The following is an 18,530-nucleotide window of genomic DNA, read 5'->3' on the forward strand; positions in this document are numbered from 1 at the left end:
TGTGTGTGCGAGTGTGGAGCTCGTTCACGGCCACCTGCCCTCCATCGTCTTCTCTCTTGCTATCTCCCAGTACAGAACAGAGCACCCATCACAGCTGCTACTGAGGCTCAGGAGGAATCAGGCTAGCCTCTTGTTCTCCCTTGTATGATCACACCACAGGGTCTTTGCACCTGCTGGTCCTCTGCATGATCTTCTGCTGACAGTCACGCTGCTCATCATCTTCTTTCAGAACTTGCCTCAAGTGGTGTCATTCTAGTGGCCCTCCCAGACCATCCTCTATGAAACAGGACCCCTCTCATTTTCTTTCCTCCTTGTTGTGATTGATTCTTTTCTTCTCAGCACTTGCCACCATGTGACCTATTTTATATTGGTTTATTCTCCACCTCTTCCCATTTGAATAAGGATAAAAGCAAGAAGTTTGACTTTTTCTTCTGTGTTGTGCTTCTAGGAGAGTACTTGGCGGCATACAGTAGGTGCTCATTAAGCATCAACCAAATCATTTTAAAAGGCTGAGGAGTCTGAAGAAATAACTTGAAAGGCTCCAAATGCACAAAGATGGTCCTTAAGGGATTTGTCCTCACAAACCCTAAAGTTTCAGCAGAAGTAGGTGAATCATGGTGTGCTAAGCTAGTGAAATACTGTGAAGCTATTATAATCAATAATTAGGAAGACTTTACAACAAAGGAGGGCATTTATAATATGTTAAGTAGAAAAAAGGAAAACCGAGGCTACTATAAACTGTGAATATGACCATCTAAATTCATGGATAAGGAACAAACAGAGATGGAGATAGGGGTGCCTAGGTGGCTCGGTTGAGATTTTGGCTCAGGTCATGATCTCATGGTTGTGAAATCGAGCCCTATGTTGAGCTCCATGCTGAGGGTGGAGCCTGCTTGGGATTCTCTCTCTTCCCTCTCTCGATGCCCCCCCCCCACCTCCGCTCTTTCTCTCTCAAAATAAACAAACAACAACAAAAGAGGTGGAAAGAAAGAAAAAAGAGAAGTTGTGACGTATAAAAACCTCATCTTATTTAAATAACTCCATTATGCTAAAATGTTTGAGTAAGAAATCAATGTCCTAAAAAACCTGAAATTACCTACACGAAACTCTTAGCATTAAGTGTGTGTACAAAATATGTAATACGTCAAATACTTTAGTTGACCAGAAAACACATGTCGGCTTTAGGCATGAAAAACCGAGGCAAGGGCCATGAATGTGCGCCCTCCTTCCTGCCCCCACCAAATCCTCATGTACTTTAATAGATCTCACAGAACTTAATAGCCTTCGCTTTAGAATCGATACTAACATCCTACGTCAAGACAGATGAAAAGCACCGTATCAGAAACGGTGAGAAGCATTTTGGAGGTAGGAACACTAACAACCGCAGATACACTCATTCATAACACAGAAAACCAGAACACTGGGGAAAAGGAAACCTTCGGACTCTGTGTCTCCCTCTCTCTCTGCCCCGATCCCACTCGTGCTCTGTCTTCCTCTCAAAAATAAAGAAACATTAAAAACAAACAAACAAAAAACACCTAGCCTCTAAACACTCCACAGTCTGGGGCTTGGTAAGTGCAGGAGGGCCGAGCCCTGCGCAGCACTGTGCTACGGCTGGGTTCGTGGGCGGGCGATCCACGCAGCACAACAAGGAGAGCCCGCCCTACGGTCCTGGAGAGCAGGCATCTGTGGGACTCTTCACTAGACTTTCCTGCCACCTACGGGGCTCCCCTTTACTGCATGGTAAGGGTCATTCTATAATGATTTGGCTTCTTGTGACCTTTAGACGGCAAAGAAGTATGTAATATACTGCAGGCAAGTTTTCAATAAAATGTATTGGTACTTAAAGATTTTTCAGCTACCAAAAAATCTACTTCTGCAGAACCTCTGCTTTGCCCTTGACGCCCAGCAGTCATGCTACCGCTAGGCCCCCGTATTATCTTTTCCTGGCTGTTTCTCACGTATGTCCTTTACCTTAGAAACGTGTATTACAGGCCCGAAGACACTTACTCCTCTCAGCTCCTCACCTATCACGGACACCCCCTCCCCTTCCCCTCCGTCAAGCTGTTATACAGAAGTGGGGCTACGCCACCCTACATACCCCCATGAGAACAAGGGCCTCTGCTTTAGCCTCTTCTGTTTGAGGAAGGTGAAGGTTCATCTCATCACCATCGAAATCTGCATTGTAGGGTGTACAGACACACTCGTTAAATCTGAAGGTCCGGTGGGGCTTGACCTTGGCCTGTGGAATACAAAAAACAGAATAGGAGAGGGGCTTAGCCATTTATCCAAAGTCTTCATGGTTTCAAAACATTAATAAATGGCTTCCTTGCAAACTTAGATTAAGAAAGTAAAATCCTAGTATGTTTTGTCAAGAGATACACGTCACTTGTGGAGTTATTCTTTATGAGATCAAAACACTGCAATGAGTTTGTTTTAACAGGAGGCAAGCACCAATGTTAAGAGCCACGTGAAGGGCCTCCCACTGGCCAATGATGTCAAAGCTGGAGATGAAAAAGGTTTATGGCAGAAGTTGATTAACACACAAGGACTAAATAAAAACCCATGGTTTTTAAATTATTTTTTTAAATTTAAATTCAAATTAGTTAATGTATAGTGTAATAATGATTTCAGGAATAGAATTTAGTGATTCATCACTTACATAAAACACCCAGTGTTCATTCCATCAAGTGCCCTCCTCAATGCCCATCTCCCATTTAGCCCATCCCCCCCACCCAACACCCCACCAGCAACCCTCAGTTTGTTCTCTATATTTAAAGAGTCTCTTGCATTTAAAAACCCATGGGTTTTTAAGGACACTGAAAAAAGAGAAAGCAAAAACAGACAAAAAAAAACAAACAAACCCCAAGCTGACCTTGAAGGAAACTGAGCACCAACTTTTTCCTTAAAACTGACAATAAAGAACGTGAATCAGGCATTTATGCTGCCTTTCCTTCAGGCACTATATATTTGGATAAACAAATAACTGTAGTTAAAAAGAACAGACTCTTCGTTATAAAAATGATAGGTATGGAGGGGTGCCCAGGTGGCTCAGTTGGTTAAGTGTCTGACTTTGGTTCAGGTCATGACCTCATGGTTGGTGAGTTCGAGCCGCATGTCTGGCTGTGTGCTGACAGCTGAAAGGCTGGAGCCTGCTTTGGATTCTGTCTCCTCTCTAGGCCCCTCTGCTGCTCACTCACTTTCTCTCTCTCTCAAAAATAAATAAAACATTAAAAAAATTTTTTTAAAATGATAGGTATAGAATGTGAAAGGCACGATAAATGAGAAATTCTTCATTTTGCAGCCCCAATGAAATAACACTGGCAATAATCGGACATGGATGAAGCCTTTAGATAAAAGGTTGGTAAGGAAACTTTCAAGGGAGGCACTAGGCTGAAGTATCTGCCAGCCTAACCTTCTCAGCAGAACAAAGAGTGGGGGCAGACAGACAATCTGCGCCTCCTGAAATAAGGTAAGAAGTAGCCAGGGCCACTGAGGAGTCATTTTTGCCAGAAGCGGAGCCTGAATCTGATCCCGCCTCCAGTACTGTCCAGTTTAGACGGATACAAGAATAAAGACACTCTTAGCACGGTCCACTTAGACACAAACGCATGTGTGCGCGCACACACACACAGAAATCACACAACACGGGACATTCTTTAGGACAAATGACCTGTTCTTTTCAACAATGACACTGAAATTACAAGAATGAGGATTGTGGGGATACTGTTCTAGATCAAGAGAGACTGAAGGCCTGCATCAACCAAATGTAATGTGCAGACTTTACACCCTGATTTGGACAAACTAGCTGCAAAAAGAGAGTTGAGAGAGACACTTAGGGAAACGTGCCCATGGGCTGGGTGCTAGACAACAGCAGGGAGTGAGTGTTCATTCTGTGTGGCATGACAACGGCACTGTGGTTGTGTGTGTCTCCCACAAGACACTGTTTATCTGACTGAGCCACCCAGGCGTCCCCCTCACACAAGTGAACTGATGACACAGGGAGAAAAGACCTGGCATCTGGGGTCATCAAAGAGAGAAGGGAAGAGAAAACAGGTGTGGCAAAACCTTGGAAAATTATTCAATACAGAGAACGGGGATACATGAGTTCATCACAGTATTCTTGCTACTTCTGTATATATTTGAAATTATTCAAGCAATAAAAATTTTATTTTGAAAATGCCCCAAAGCCAAGCAAAAGTTTCTGGACAGGGACGGATTTTGATCACTCCCCAGATCCCCATGATCGTAATCCCAGTCATAAACTGCTTCTTTGGTATTTTCACACTTAAGTAAAAAGACTGGTGTAGCGTGTTCGTAAACTGAAGAAGTGAATCTAGAAACACTAACTGAAGAGCCTGTTTAAATGCTGTTGCAAATGCTCGTGGGTTTGGAAATAGGAGAATTTATGAATATTTAACGAATTAAAGTTGCACCTCATTTCCATTTTAAATCTTCAGAAAAAGCAACTGCTATTGTTGCAAAACTAAATCACTAAAAAAAATACACTCCAAGGTCTTCGTTGGAGTGCGGCTGTGACGAAAAATCTCCTAAGCATTTCAGTCGCATACTTAATAAGCCATGTTAGCCCCCAAATCAACTTTCTGCCATATCTGTTTTACAGAAGTCTGTGCGCACATATATATGTCTATATTTTCGTTTGCAAGTGAAATCATGCCAGTCACTTGCATGCGATTTTCAATTGGTTCCTTTCTGTTTTACTGTTGAGTGTGGATTTTATAAACATTTGAAACATTGAAGGGAAGCTTAAAACGTAAAAAGTTTCACTCAAACTACAAAGCGAAGGAAGAGAAAAATCAAAAGTGACGAACATTTCAGATTACTGGCAACCTTAACTTTAGGAGTCTGGAAGTTCGCATGCACACATGGCAGGCTCCCACCCAGCAGGAAGTAAACGTAGACTCTCCCGCTCACCAGATGCGCCATGATGCTCAGTTTGTGCAGTGAGGGCTGCCGATTGAACAGCACCACGTCTCCATCGATGAGGTGTCTCTCCACGATGTCCCCATACTTAAGCTCCTGAGCCATCTTTTCCCTATTCCCGTACTTCAAAAACCTACATGTGTGATAAGAAACGTGATCTGTGAGAACAAAGCTCCCTCACCACAATGCTCCCTCCTCACGTCAGGATTCAGTCTCTAAAATGATGGATCACGTGTCATTGAATCGAAGCTGTCTCCGCAGGCCATTGGTTAAACTATGACACAGTTAAGAGAAGTCCTCATTTTATAAATGTTAAAGTATGAAAAAAATTATGTCTCAGAATCACAGAAATGCAGTAATAAGTTAGCTTCTCCCATACACCCTGCTGATATGTTTTATCTCAGGAGATCAAAAGGCACCAGGGATCAGTGAGGAGTTGGAGCTGGCCAAACAAGCACCCCCGGGGTTGTGAGTACAGCCGAGTAACCCAGAGACCCCACGTGATGCAGAAAATGACCGGCTTGCCTAACCCCATGCGTTCCATCTTCCTAGGTACAACATTAAATGCGAGGGAACAAACGGACATTTTGTGTATATGCAACGAGCAAGCACAGCAAATGACATATCTAGACTCACTGCAACTTAAATAGTATTTTCCACAGACTAAAATGTCACAAATGCCGGATACTGGACCACATTCTGTGGCTGAATATGGTGACCTCTGTCATCAGAAGGTCGTTATGTACAGCTAGATTGAGGCAGCATTACCTTTTCATCTGCGTGTGTCTCTGCTGAATGAAATTGGCTCCTGGGTGAACCTCAGGGCCATTTCGAACCAGTTTCCTCAAAAAGTTGATGTTTGCTTTGTTCACCTGCGCAACCGTGAAAAGACACAAGGAAAGACTGTTAGCTAGCACGCTATACCGAATGGCGTCTCAATCTTTACCTTCCTTAGGTGACTCCAGGAGAAAGAGAGGCGACTTGTTTACCACCTGGTGTCTAGGGTTTTGGGTTTAAAGACCACAGCAGATTGGCACACAGGACCCCGGTTCCAGTCTGAACTTACCACTGGCAGGGTGAAACGGCCAAGTCCTTTCTGGCCTTTGGTTTCCCCATTAGTAAAATGAGTGGGTTGGACTCAGCTGTAGAGACCTTCCAGCACATTCTATGAACAGCTGGCAACTTCACTAGCAATGATTTACTGTGGGCTCCCAAGGTTTAAAAGTTGTGGCACTAGCACTGTTAAGACTGGTCTGCAGCATCGTGTCCCACAACCTCTTGGACAATAGTCTAGTGGAACACCATCTCAGAGAAGGAAGCTCTGGATCATCAGTAAATCAACTGAGGACACTTTACACAAGCTTTACCAGAAGCTTCCATGATCTGGGCTGATTATGAATCTCAAAAGAAAACCCGAAGTCAATACGTTCCTCTTATCAGGACTTGCATTTTCTATACCTCAATTACTGTAAAGAGCATTTTATATTTACAGTAAGTGTGACTTAAGTGTAAAGTGGGGCAGCCTTTCTGGCTATGCCTCAATAGCCTTAAAACACCCCAGATATTTGACTCAATGGTTGTTAAGCCTTTAAAATTAATAATCTATCCCAAGGAAATTAACTGGGCATGGTGTTTATCATTTAGTTACTTTATTATTTTTTAAAATTTTCATTAATTTTGGAGAGAGAGCGAGCAAGAGACAATGCAAGCAGGGGAGGGGCACAGAGAGTGGGAGACACAGAATCCAAAGCAGGCTCCATGCTCTGAGCTGTCAGCACAGAGCCTGACACAGGGCTCGAACCCACGAACCACAAGATCATGACCTGAGCCAAAGTTGGTTGCTTAACCGACTGAGTCACCCAGGCGCCCCTATCATTTAGTTACTTTAAAACAAGACGTAAGAATCAACACAGGAAGAGGTCAAAGACCATACTACTTGGAAAAATAAGTTGTGGAAGAGATGTCTAATGTAAACATGAATATATACGCACAAAGGCAGACACATCTGTGTTTGTGTGTGTTGCAGATGCTACGTGTGGTGGTATATGCATCAAACTGGAAGATAACACATACTCACACACACCTGGGGATTTTGCAACTATCTACCATTTTTTTTTTTTACAAATAGTTTATTGTCAAACTATCTACCTTTTTGAATCTCAAAACATAATGTAAAAGACTGGAGTCAAAATATAGAATCAAGCGGCTGAATGGTACTTACCTTCTCAGGAAAAGTAAGAATTTTGGCCACATGAACTGGCACGGCTACTTCATCAATCCTGAGGTTGGGGTCAGGTGAGATGACTGTTCTGCCAGAAAAATCCACTCTCTTTCCTGAAAGGTTGCCTCTAAATCGACCTAAATCAATAAAAATAGGTTATAGGTCTCTGCGGCACAAATGTGTGCTGTTTGGGGATAGAGTGTGACCACAAACAAGAAAATTCCAACTAGATAAACTGGAAACAATCCAAAAAAGGGCAATAAAGGCAGAAGACTGTCTCCTGCATGTCTTGTCGGAAACATACCCTGTTTTCCCTTTAGGCGCTGGACAAAACCTCTGGTCCATTTCTTGGGCGCCATGTTGAGGGGGATGCCTGAGAGCTCACTGTTAATGTAGAGGGCACACTGCAGCTGCAGGAAGTCCCAGTCTTCCATGATCATCTGGGTCTTAGCTCCTGATATGCGATGCTAAAAGTGAGCAGAAAAAAGAAGAAATGATCCCAGGTCAATTTGACTCTCTTGATGAAAAGGGTTTACATAGATACACCCCTAAACCTAGGGCTTGGAAATACTGACCTTTTTAATGACATCATTTAGGAAAATGATTTCTGTCAATTTCATTGTCAGATCATCTTCATTGGTGCCAGACTTCAAATCACTCACAACGGAGGGTCTGATGCACAAAGGGGGCACTAAAAGTCGTGTGAGGATCAAATCAGAGGGCTTCCCAGCTTCTGGGTTCATCAGAAGTAGAGGGACATCTTCAGCCGGGATCCGTTTAAATAGGTTCAGAACTACTAAGGGATTCAAGTTTTCCTATGGAGAGCAGGAAAGGAAGAATGGAGATACATGTTAACTTCCCACGGCCGGGGCAAGGGTTTCCTTCTCCGAGTGCTCTACCCAACCCACCAAACTCAGAGTAAGTACAAACATGGGCAGAGATTTCTGTTGGTAACACGCTATGCTGGCAGAGCCCTAAACATGTGTACGCCTTTTATTCCAATTATTTAAAGCCAGTAATTCCACTTCTCATAATTATTCCAAAGGGTGTGACTTTAGAAATAAAAAAAGATTTGGCTATAGGGATGTTGAGTACAGCCGTTAATGGTGAAGAGTTTGCGACTCCCTGATAGGCTGCTGGCTAGACAGAATCAAGGTATATCCATCTGTAAGCAACCATGAAGCCATTAAAAAACCCCGACATTACAGAAATGTAGCTACTGTCATGGAAGGTGTTCATGAAACGCCGGTAGATGAAGAAAAGTGAGTGTATAATATGATCTCATTTTGTGGGGAAATGTACATCTGCACAGGAAAGAGGAAATGTACATTTAGCAAGGTGTTAAGAGTACTGTCTGCAAGTGAATTGAATTATAATCAATCTTCGTTTACAATTGAATTTTCTGCAGTGAACTTATATTGCCTTTGTACTAACTTCATTTAATAGAGGTGCTATGCTACAACAATTTACTCAGAACAGAAGAACTATACAAATGATCAGAGATACCCAACCGCTAAAGTTAAGAATGGTCAGCTTGTGTCTTGTTGCCACTTATTACGTTTTCTTGGGATGAGAGACTGTGTGACCAAGAACACACGTTACAATCAGAACTTGCTAGGCGTAACTTAATGAAATAGGGAGCAGAGTTAAGAAGAAGTGTTTGAACAGCCACTGCCCTTAAAACAGTGTCACAAGAGGGAGTTTGCGTGGTCCTGCCCTGGAGATGGCAGTGGAGCTGGGGGAAGGAGTCCTGCCTGAAGTTTTGTAGTCTGGTACCTGCCACAGACTTCCCTGTCTTCCAGCAACGAGCACCTCACGGCCACCTGAAGTAGTCAGAGGAAATCCAACACTAAGAGTTCTAGGAACAGGATGAAGGCCGGACGTCACCTGAAGTGCCAGAGTCACGCTAGACAAGGGCATCACGGACATCCACAATGCAGGAAGACTGGCAAGAGTCACATAACAACGTCTCCCAAGGGACACACGGAAGTGGGCCTGACTTATCGTAATGCACCAGCAAATAGAAGCTGGGGACCGCTTGAGAGACAGTTTGATCCGAGGCAGAATATCCCAACAGCTAGGGCTCCCCGGTGGAGTGTGGGCCGCCTGGGGTGGTGGCGAAGAGAGCACCGCACGTTGCTCAGTCTGCCGGAGACATTGGGGAAAGCACTTCTACCTGGTGGGGAGGCAAGACTGATGTCATCTATGGACAAACTCTTACCTGCAGGTCCACCAACCCATGGATTTACATGAAAACTGGGACTGGATGGATGAGGCACCTGGGGTGCCTCAGTTGGTTGAGCGTCCGACTTGACTCATGATTTCAGCTCAGGTCATGATCCCAGACTCGTGGGAGCGATTCCCATGTCAGGCTCCATGCCTAGTATAGAGCCTACTTAAGATCCTCTCTCCCTCTCCCTCTCTCTCTCTTTCTCTCCTTCTGCCCCTCTCTCCTGCTTGAGGGTACTCTCTCTCCCCAACACAAAAAAAGATTTTCTTTCCCCCTCTGCCCCTGCTCCCGGCTTGCATACTCTAAAAAATGAAAACAAATTCAAAACAAAAAATGGGTAGTAGATATACACTAATCTTCTGGAGATAAGAGTCCAGAGTTTTTGTTCAATTCCTAAAGAGGTCTTTGACCCAGGAAAGGTCAAGAACCACTGCTGTATGGTCTCCATCAACTCAAGGATGCTATGCTACCCAAAAAACACATACGGGGTTCCATGTTTCTGGAGATTAAATGTATAGGTAAACATGTCAGGACGCCGACCATCTTGAGTTTAATGAGCTTCAGGGCAATACCCTCACCTGGCTGAGCAAGGCCCTTCTCCACAAAAAGTAAAAGTAACTCACTGATGCTTTGTTCACTTAGGTGACTGAGGGGTCCATTCTGAGGAAGGGCCATTCAGAATCAGGCAAATGATGAATTTCTGTTTCGCCCCCTTCTTCCTTCCACAGCTGGTGTAAGAACCAGGATGAGGGGCGCCTGTGTGGCTCAGTCCGTTAAGTGTCTGGCTCTTGATTTCAGCTCAGGGCATGACCTCATGGCTTGGTTTGTAAGATTGAGCCCCACATTGGGCTCTGCACTGATAGCATGGAGCCTGTGTGGGATTTTCTCTCCCCTTCTCTCGGTGTTCCTCACCCAGTGCACATACACTCTTTCAAGATAAATAAACTTAAAAAAAAAAAAAAAAAAAAGGCAGGATGAGCTAATGGTGTCTGGAGACCCCACCACTGTCCAAGCACTGTGAATGGCATCAAACAGGGCCTCAGAAAAAACAGACCTCGTTACAGACCACACTTAAGGAAAAGCCAACGGAAATGGAAGATGGAACACAGGTGTTATAGGAAACACAGACAATGGGTGTGTGGTTGAGGAAAGGGTGAGGTCAAAGGGTCCGGAGAGCAGAGATGTGCCAGGATGCAGGGAAGAAACCAAGGGAAGGGAGACTCTGGTGAAGAGGGGGAGAGAACAGGCTGAGTAAAGCTGAAAGGACAGAGTCTGAGCCTACACATGGAGGGAAGGAAACCTCATCAATCTTCACCATGTCTGTCTTTTTTTAAAATAACTTTATCATCGGGGCGCCTGGGTGGCTTAGTCGGTTAAGTGTCCGACTTTCGCTTAGGTCATGATCTCGCGGTTCGCGGGTTCGAGCCCCGCGTCGGGCTCTGTGCTGACTGCCAGCTCAGAGCCTGGAGCCTGTTTCGGTCTGTGACTCCCTCTCTCTCTGACCCTCCCCTGCTCACGCTGTCTCTCTCTCCTGGAAATAAATAAAACATTAAAAAAATAATAATAATAAAATAAAATACCTTTATCATCATAAATTGAATCATACAGATGCACTAGAGAAGATTGCTTTTATTTATTTATTTTTAAAGTTTATTTGTAGTAATTTCTACATTCGACGTGGGGCTCAAACTCATGACCCTGAGATCAAGAGTCACATGTTCTGGCTGAGCCAGCTGGGCACCCGTCATTATTACCATGATACTGTCGGCAGCAGTGCTAACTACGGCAACTGGATAACACAGTCTAAGCACCTGCTATGCATTAGGCACTCTGCTAAGCACTTGATCTGGAATTCCTCTCTTGATCCTCACAATAGCCTTAAAGCAGATACTGTTGTAATCCCTGCTTAGAGTTGAGAAAACTCAAGTCCAGGTTGGGTCACGTGTCTAAAGTCACAGAAAAACAAGCAGCAGGGCTGGGCTCTGACCTTGGGTCTGGCCCCAAAGCCAAAGCTCTTCACCACTGTCCTAAACCACCTCTAGGACATCATCTGAGTAGAGTGGGGCAGAGATAGAGAGATACTCAGGGAGGTGGCAGCAGCGGGGGAATACCCAGAGAGCCAAGCTTGATTCTCTAGATCCTTAAACAGGAGGGGTTCTCTCCAGGGTGGAGTCATTTAGAAGCCTTTCCTAAACAGGATGCCTCACAGACTGTACAGGAGAATTGGGCTACTCCCTTCTACGGTTGAGTGTGTGGAGCAGGGCCCGGTCACCAATCCCAGGCAGAAAGCCGGCAGGGGGCAGTGGTGGAGCGTCCAGGATGCCAATTCGGTAGCAGCAGAGTGAGTGCACAGGTACCCTGGAAGTCAGGAGCCTCCAGGAAAGCCCGGGCACCCCCTGTGCTCACGAGCAAGGCTGCTCGCCAGGCTTCTGAAAGCCTTCTGCCCAGCCACCAGGCTGTACGAAGGAGGGCAAGGTCATCCCCCTCAGCTTGCCTGCACTTCCTCTGCACCAGCTTCACTTACTGCCTTTGAAGACATTTCTGCCTGGATCAACTTCCCATCCACTCCCTCCATGTTTCCAGGAACACTCCCATTTCCCAGATATCTGCGCACACACTCACTCCCCTCTGGCGGCTCCCTCGCCCACCCATCTCCTCAGTGGCTGATCTGATTGTCAACCGGTTTGTTCCCTGTCTGTTCTTACTTCATGCAGGGACTCTGGCCTCTGGCTCCTGTATCACCACCAAGCTCAGGGTCTGCTTTCTTTGTATCCACTCTGTTCCCCCAATAATTCACATATACTAAACTCCACAAATTCTAAAGAGGTCGACACATTTTTACATGTATATACCAGACACACACTAGCCTTCAGATCAAGATACAGAATATTTTTCTCTCTCCATAAAAGGACCTTGATACTTTTCAAAAAAATTTTTACTTTTGAGAGTGTGAGTGAGCACATGAGATCCAGAGAGGGGTAGGGGGGACAGAGGATCTGAAGCAGGCTCTGCACTGACGGCAGAGAGCCCCATGTGGGGCTCAAATTCATGAACCATGACCTAAGCCGAAGCTGGACGCTTAACCAACTGAACCACCTAAGCACCCCAGGATTCTGTTACCTCTTTTTCGTCAGTACCAAGCTCTCACCCCAGGGGTAACTGCTCTCCTGATGTCAATCCCCACAGATCAGTCTGGTCTATTGTTGACTTGATCTATGCGGAATCATGCACTGTGTACTCTCTGGTATACAGTTTCTCGTTCTCTACACGTTCTGACCTTTGGCCAGGTTGTGTGTCTTGAGTTCACTTCTTTCATTACAGCACAGTATTCCATCATGTGGATGGATGACAATTAGCCATGCTCCCGCTGACAGGTGGGCTGTTTCCAATTTTGGCTTTTATTAAATAAAGTTGCAATGAACATTCTTGTACAAATATTTCTGCAGACACACACCCTTTGTCAGATACATGATCGTGACTGCTTTCTCCTAACCTGTGACCTGCCCCTTCTCTCTGGTAATTGGGTCTTGTGAGGAGCACCAGGCTCTCCTACAACTCTGTCACTTTTTCACCATGAACCCTTCACCACCTCAAAGCCTCTGACGGCACCATGCCCCTGGAGCAGGACGCGCTCCACACCAAGCTCTTGTGTCTTTTCTCCAGCACCCCAGCTGCTGCGGCTAGAGTCCCCTTTATCACCTCGGGCAGGGCTGTCTCAGGCGCTGCTGAGGATTAAACAGGAGGCCGTCCATGTGAAGAGCACGGAACAGGGCCTGTCCCTAACGGCAGTCCCCGAAGGCAAGGTGCTTTCATTAGCACTCTCCAGTCTTTCAGAGCCTCAGCCTCAGAATCAGCTGAGACATGGCCGCCTGGACGTGCTGGGCTCACTACCCTGGACTCTAAACCCTACTCACATTTAAAGACCAGAATAAACCACACCTTCCCTTAGTCTTTCCCAACCAAGTCCAAAGTAACATGTTCCTCCTCCTTCCCCACTGCCTTTCTGGTCTCTGTCACTCAGGTGATGGTCAGCACCCTGGCCCAGGATGTCAGGTATCTTTTCAAACTACCTGCTTGTGACACATCTAAATGGTGGGGTCAGTGACAGCAACCCACTGTCTTGCTGTTCCTGACACTCCCCATATGATGGACAGAATTGGGTACTCATTAGCCACTCAAGTAATTTGTTAGTTTTGTATACTACCAATTCTAGATGGTACTGTGTGGATTCAGTACTAATTGAAATCAAAGGGAGCCAGAACAGGATCCTTCATAAAGTTCTACTAGTTAAGCCTGCACCAAGGAAAGAAAGAGGAGTTACCTACAATTTCTTAGACCTCAGTACCCATGTGAGACACAGACTCTCTCAGGGTATCCTCTATACAGCTGTAATTCAACAATCTCCTACGATCAAACTGTGCTATGTTGCCTGCACAATTAAAAGTGCGTTAGTTACACGATCAGTCTACGTTAAACATACTGTAGGATAAACACTTTTCATGAAGTAGTCCTAGAGATCTAACTTAATAGGACTTCTCATTTCGGAAGACGGGTCTATCAAAGACAGGGACAGGGTGGGAATGGGTGCATGTGATGCAGGGGGAGGCAGACATGTGATTTCAGGCTCACCTGTGCCCTTCCAAGCAGCGGTTCTACTTCTTTGTTATGCTCAATGGCTGTTTCAAAAGACTGAAGGAAATTTGATACGATGGGATCCACCACTTTTTTGTTTGTCTTGTATTTCTCATGAATTATCTTTAGCAATCCACATTTCTTTACAGTACCTGTAAGAGAAAATTTATTTACCAAGGTTGGGAAAATGACATACGTGGGGCGCCTAGGTGGCTCAGTCGGTTAAGCGTCTGACTTCGGCTCAGGTCATGGTCTCACAGTTAGTGGGTTCGAGCCCTGCATCGGGCTCTGTGCTGACAGCTCAGAGCCTAGAGCATGCTTTGGATTCTGTGTCTCCCTCTCTCGCCCCTCCCCTGCTCAGGCTCAGTCTCTCAAAAATAAACATTAAAAAAAAAAAGAAAGAAAGATGACATACTTGCGTAGGCCTGGCCTGAGGCTGCAGTCTGGTGAACGAAATCACTGAAAATGCATTTGCTCACAGGGCGTCTATTGCTAGGCGCTAACGCCTAGTGTACAAGAAAAAAACCTGACTTCCCAACATTCCATGAAACTAATAAGTTAAATGGACCAGAGAGAATGGAAAGGACTGTCACTAAGGCTTTTCTATGCTCCCCTCACCATTAAAAGCACCACAGTAATGGCAGATGTTTTTCTTCCGGCACTTATCAGAGATTTTCTTCTTCAGTCCACGTTTCTGGAGGTAGGTCAGGCCGGGTCTCTTCAGATAATCCAGAAACTGCTTCTTCTCCTCCTGGGACAGCATGATGTGGCAGCAGGTTTTACAGATCATCTTTTAAAAATTAAAACAGAGGAAAGGATGAGAGATGAGAAAGTCTTTTCTTGGGGAAGAAAAAGGTATCCTGACCTCTCACCCAGGACACTTGAACTAAGCGACACGCCCAGAGATATGTACAGAGAGGTGGCCCGTGTTCACCAGAATGCTAACTATAGTCTGAGCTGGCTGGCAGGATTTTTGCTGATTTTTAAATTTTATGCTGTTCTATACTGCTTAATTTATGTTTTTTTCTTTTTCTTTTTCTTTTAAGTTTACTTATGGGGTGCCCTGGGTGGCTTAGTCAGTTAAGTGTCTGACTTCGGCTCAGGTCATGGTCTTATGGTTCGTGGGTTCAAGCCTGCATCGGGCTCTGTGCTGAGAGCTCAGAGCCTGGAGCCTGCTTCAGATTCTGGGTCTCTCTCTCTCTCAGCCTCTCCCCCACTCATACTGTGTCTCTCTCTCTCTCAAAAATAAATAAAATGTTAAAGAAAATTGTGTTTTACAAGTTTATTTTGAGAGAGAGACAGAGAGAGGAAGCAGTGGAGGAGCAGAGAGAAAATTCCAAGCAGACTCTGTGTCATTAGCATGAAGCTCGATGTGGGGTTTGAACCCATGAACCGTGAGATCATGACTTGAGTGGAGATCAAGAGTCGGACCCTTAACTGACTGAGCCACCCAGGTGCCCAAGCTTATTTTTTACGTGGTATCTACTACCCACTCAAGGGAAAGCAAGAATAAAGAATCCTATGCAACTTCATGCAAGATGCAATATTACATTATGATATAAAAATTCTCCCCACATGTATCCCTGACCTGAGCAGTAGTTAAGTTTACACCCTGAAAACGACCACCTCTGTGCCTACCTGTAAGATGCCGATAACCGCTCTGAAGTAGCCCACGTGGAAGCATGGCAACTCCAAGTCAATGTAGCCGTAGTGCCCCAGACAGTCGGCCAAGTTCTTCCCGCAGGTCTCGCAAGGACGGTCCTTCTCACTGGTACCCTTTGGATAAAAGCACATGCAATCATTAACAGAGATCAGTGCACAGGAAGGGGGGACCAGGTGCCTTCAAGTCAGAATCACTTGGGAAAGTGACTGACCGAGGGCTGGAGACCCCGAGATGTGCAGGGAACAAGGGAAATGGAGAGAAGCTCTTGCTTCTTCCAGTCTGGCAGGTCATCAGTTTCAGGGGCACATGCCACCGCACACGGAGGCGGGAAGGGGCAGGGCCTTACCATCCTGTGGTCCAGCACACCGTACAGCAAGGGGGCGTGGTTGTTGTCCTGGCTGTACAGGTTCTTGCTCACAACCTGGATGTGCGCCTGCTGGCGCATCTCCTCGGGTGACTTCATTCCAAAACAGATGTGGCTTCTGGAATAAAAAGAAAGGGGAGTTGGGGCACCTGCCTGTCTTGGTCGGCAGAGCACTGAGACTCTTGATCTTGGGATTGTGAGTAGCGCATGGAGCTTACTTAATTAAAAGCAACAACAACGAGAGAGAGGAACAATTACATTAAAACACTTACCCAAAACGGCTATTACAGAGTGACCTGCCACAATAAACCTTACCCTTCCAACTGTCTACACTCACTACTCTGTTATGAAATACATTCAGTCTCTCCCATTTTCCCTTGATAAGCATCCCTTCGTCCTACTGAAATAATTTCCCTTCTTACTATCAAATGAATGATGCTTCCTGCTGAATCCCATGAGAATATTCTCATTTGACTGCTCTGCAGTGCTGGACGTTAACTCCGTCTTCCCTTCATCTTGAAATATTTTCCTCTCTTGGCCTTGGTGACACCACCTACTCTTTGAGTGCCTCGGCCTCATTCATGCCACCTGTTTCTTCTTATGTCTTTTTTGTGGTTGCTTTTTCTACTGCCATCCCTTAAATATTATCTCTCCTCATGTAGCAATGCAAGTCTCCTTTTTATTCTACACATTCCTCTTGCATGACTGTCACTGGCATACATGTTAATGTCTGTCTAACGTCCACCTCTAGGCCAGCTGCCAATTACTCAGCTGGAGACGGTATAGACGCCTCTTCTGCACACCTGTACAGGCACCTCAAACTCGACACACCCAAAAGAGAACCCAACACTTTCTTTCCCAAATCTCTTCCTTCAATTATCTGACCAACAAACTGGGGATTTAACTCTGTGCCAGGCTGAGGATACAGATTAGATGAGACAGACAAGGTCTCTGCCAACAGGGAGCTCGCAGTTCAGGGTGGGCAAGACAGACAAGCTAATACAGACACAAAAGTGAATTGACGCGGAGACTGAAAATGATGTGAAGCGGTAGACAGAGTCTGAGAAAACTGTGCTGTGGGGTCAGGAAGCCTCTGTAAAGTTGACATTTAAGCTGAATTCTGAGCAAGAGGTAGCCAGATGTAAGACAGAGATCCAGTATTTTTAGTAGAGAATAACTAGGGCAAGGGCCTCAGAGCCAGCACAAACTTGGCATTCAAGAACCCAATGAACCAACCCAGTATGATGGAGCACAGAAAACTGATGGTACGGGGCGAAATCAGTGAGGTGTACAGGAGTCAGGTCACGTTGGGCTTGGGAACTCTGGTAGAGAATTTAAATGCTGGTGCAGAAGAAAGCTGCTAGGTTTTAAACTAAAGTCTCAGACACCTAACTTGCATCTTAACAGAGTCTAGCAGCCTGCTTTGTGAGAACAGATTACATCTGAATCAGGTGTGTTTTTGGGGTGGGTATGAGGGGCCAGGGTGAATATGGTAAGACCACTTTCTCTAGGATTCCTCCAAGTCAGATACTTGTTCCCCATCAATGGCAACCATCTACCAGCTGCCCAGGCAAGACATTCTGTCTCCATCTCACTTCTCCCTTCCTTCATCCCTAACAATCCTGTCACTTTTACATCCTAAACCCCTCTGAAATCCACATCTCTCCAAGGACTCTACCACCCTCATGCAGGTCATCATGATCCCCTGCCTGGACCCCTGCAGTGGTCTTCAAGATCTTCCTCTGTGCCTCCCCCCCAACGTCCCCCCAAGAATCAAAGAGATCTTCCAGAAGAAGAACTCTTATCAAGACACTCTCCTGCTTAAAACGCTTCGAAGGTTTTACTGCCTGGTGATTCTGGAACACAGCTTCAGATCTCCTGCTTCCTTCTCATCACCGCTTTCTCCCTCCAGTGTGTTCCTTATCTGGTTGGCATTCCAATGCTTTCTCACTAGGTACTCTCAGAACCCCTATCCCTACACTTGTACTTGCCAAGGTTCACTTGTCTACCCTCTTCAACTACACTAGGTGGTAAGGTCTGACTCAGGCCCTATCCCTAATGCCTATCGCTGGGTCTAGCACCGGATACCCTCCTCAGTAAGCATCTGCTGCAAAAACAACCGGTTCATTTTCCCACTGGAAGCTGTAAGGAGAGGCTATGGCCTGATAAATAAGTTCTGAAGGAGAAGGCGCAGAAGACAGCCTCATTTCTGGAACTGCCACCCCTCACCCATACAGCTTTCTAGCTGGCATTGCCTCGTGTGAGATGCTTTGCAGTAAATCCAAAATTAGACACTCTCCCCGCCCCAGATTGTTCCCCACGCTGCGGTGGCAAAAGATTCGCCGAAACAAAGGGGTCATCGTTTGACCTCGAGAGGACTCGTGCTTAGGCCCAAGGCTCACGTCCCATCCCCACCTTCTCTGCTCAAAGCCCAGGGGCCACCCCTGGCCTGCAGTCCTCCCCCCCCCCCCCCGCG

General features: G+C 45.7%; 1 protein-coding gene across 2 annotated transcripts in view; it reads right to left on the bottom strand.

The window, feature by feature from the left end:
* POLR3A (RNA polymerase III subunit A) overlaps positions 1-18,530 on the bottom strand; it is a 48,358-nt gene that overhangs the window by 29,351 nt on the left and 477 nt on the right. For both annotated transcript variants that reach the window (XM_077746375.1, XM_077746374.1), the window contains exons 2-11: positions 16,037-16,172; positions 15,666-15,803; positions 14,646-14,817; positions 14,025-14,179; positions 7,741-7,980; positions 7,470-7,632; positions 7,166-7,302; positions 5,713-5,816; positions 4,936-5,077; positions 2,102-2,242 (exon numbers count right to left, since the gene is read on the bottom strand). In XM_077746375.1, coding sequence (XP_077602501.1) covers positions 2,102-2,242; positions 4,936-5,077; positions 5,713-5,816; positions 7,166-7,302; positions 7,470-7,632; positions 7,741-7,980; positions 14,025-14,179; positions 14,646-14,817; positions 15,666-15,803; positions 16,037-16,172 — 1,528 coding nt within the window. The remainder of the gene's footprint in view (positions 1-2,101; positions 2,243-4,935; positions 5,078-5,712; positions 5,817-7,165; positions 7,303-7,469; positions 7,633-7,740; positions 7,981-14,024; positions 14,180-14,645; positions 14,818-15,665; positions 15,804-16,036; positions 16,173-18,530) is intronic.

The sequence above is a fragment of the Crocuta crocuta genome, unplaced genomic scaffold (genome assembly GCF_008692635.1).
Source record: "Crocuta crocuta isolate KB4526 unplaced genomic scaffold, BGI_CrCroc_1.0 scaffold28, whole genome shotgun sequence".
NCBI lineage: Eukaryota > Metazoa > Chordata > Mammalia > Carnivora > Hyaenidae > Crocuta > Crocuta crocuta.